Below are 762 nucleotides of genomic sequence, written 5' to 3' on the forward strand. Positions count from 1 at the left end.
TTGTTTTAATATATAAATATTTACCAGCATATGGTATATGTGTGCATTTTCTGGCATTCATATTACTGATAATCTATAAAAATCTCCTAGATATCTAAAAGAGAATCTTCATCATTATAAGTTTAAAAAAGTAGAAACCTATTAAACCTGACATCATTATATACATTTATTGCTACTGTCAATAATGACTCAGGTTACTTGTACTTAAAAAGTTATATAAGTAGATCTTATCATATTTAAAAACTCATTACCTAAATTCAACATTTACAAAGACATAAAACATTCTCTTATATTCTCTTACAAGGATTCTCTCTTTGGTCCTGATACATGAAAACATTTTTACTCATACATTACAGTATTTTCTTACTGGAAAAATAAAAATATCTGTATAACAGATAACTCTCACACCTGTAAGTTTCAGAATGTCCTTTCACATATTCCATTCACTAAAAGGTAGAAGCTACACATCCAGAAGTGCATCATCACAATCACTTCCCTCATTTTCCACTAACAAGCCGCTGTCAGCCTGCTGCTTCCTTTGCCTTCTAACAACAAATACAATAGCACCAGTAACAGCTATGACTACAATGGAAGCTGACGTGCAAGAAGCTATGATGGTAATGTTGGAGCCAGCATCCGTCTTGCTTCCAGGGCTGCAAACACTGTCTCTCATGGCAAAGGGAGGGGCAACACTGGTGTTCAAGTAGAATACTCCAGCAACTCTGCAAATCACAGACTAATGGTAACTTTAACCCAATCCTG

General features: G+C 34.4%; 1 protein-coding gene across 2 annotated transcripts in view; it reads right to left on the reverse strand.

Annotated features, from left to right (window-relative positions):
- Positions 1–6: 6 nt before the first annotated feature.
- Positions 7–762, reverse strand: part of LOC119591483 (pancreatic lipase-related protein 2-like) — an 8,665-nt gene continuing 7,909 nt past the window's right edge. For both annotated transcript variants that reach the window (XM_037940227.1, XM_037940226.1), the window contains exon 9: positions 7–722. In XM_037940227.1, the coding sequence (XP_037796155.1) occupies positions 461–722 (262 nt within the window). In that variant the 3' untranslated portion in view covers positions 7–460. The remainder of the gene's footprint in view (positions 723–762) is intronic.

Source organism: Penaeus monodon, chromosome 28, assembly GCF_015228065.2.
Source record: "Penaeus monodon isolate SGIC_2016 chromosome 28, NSTDA_Pmon_1, whole genome shotgun sequence".
Taxonomy (NCBI): Eukaryota; Metazoa; Arthropoda; class Malacostraca; order Decapoda; family Penaeidae; genus Penaeus; species Penaeus monodon.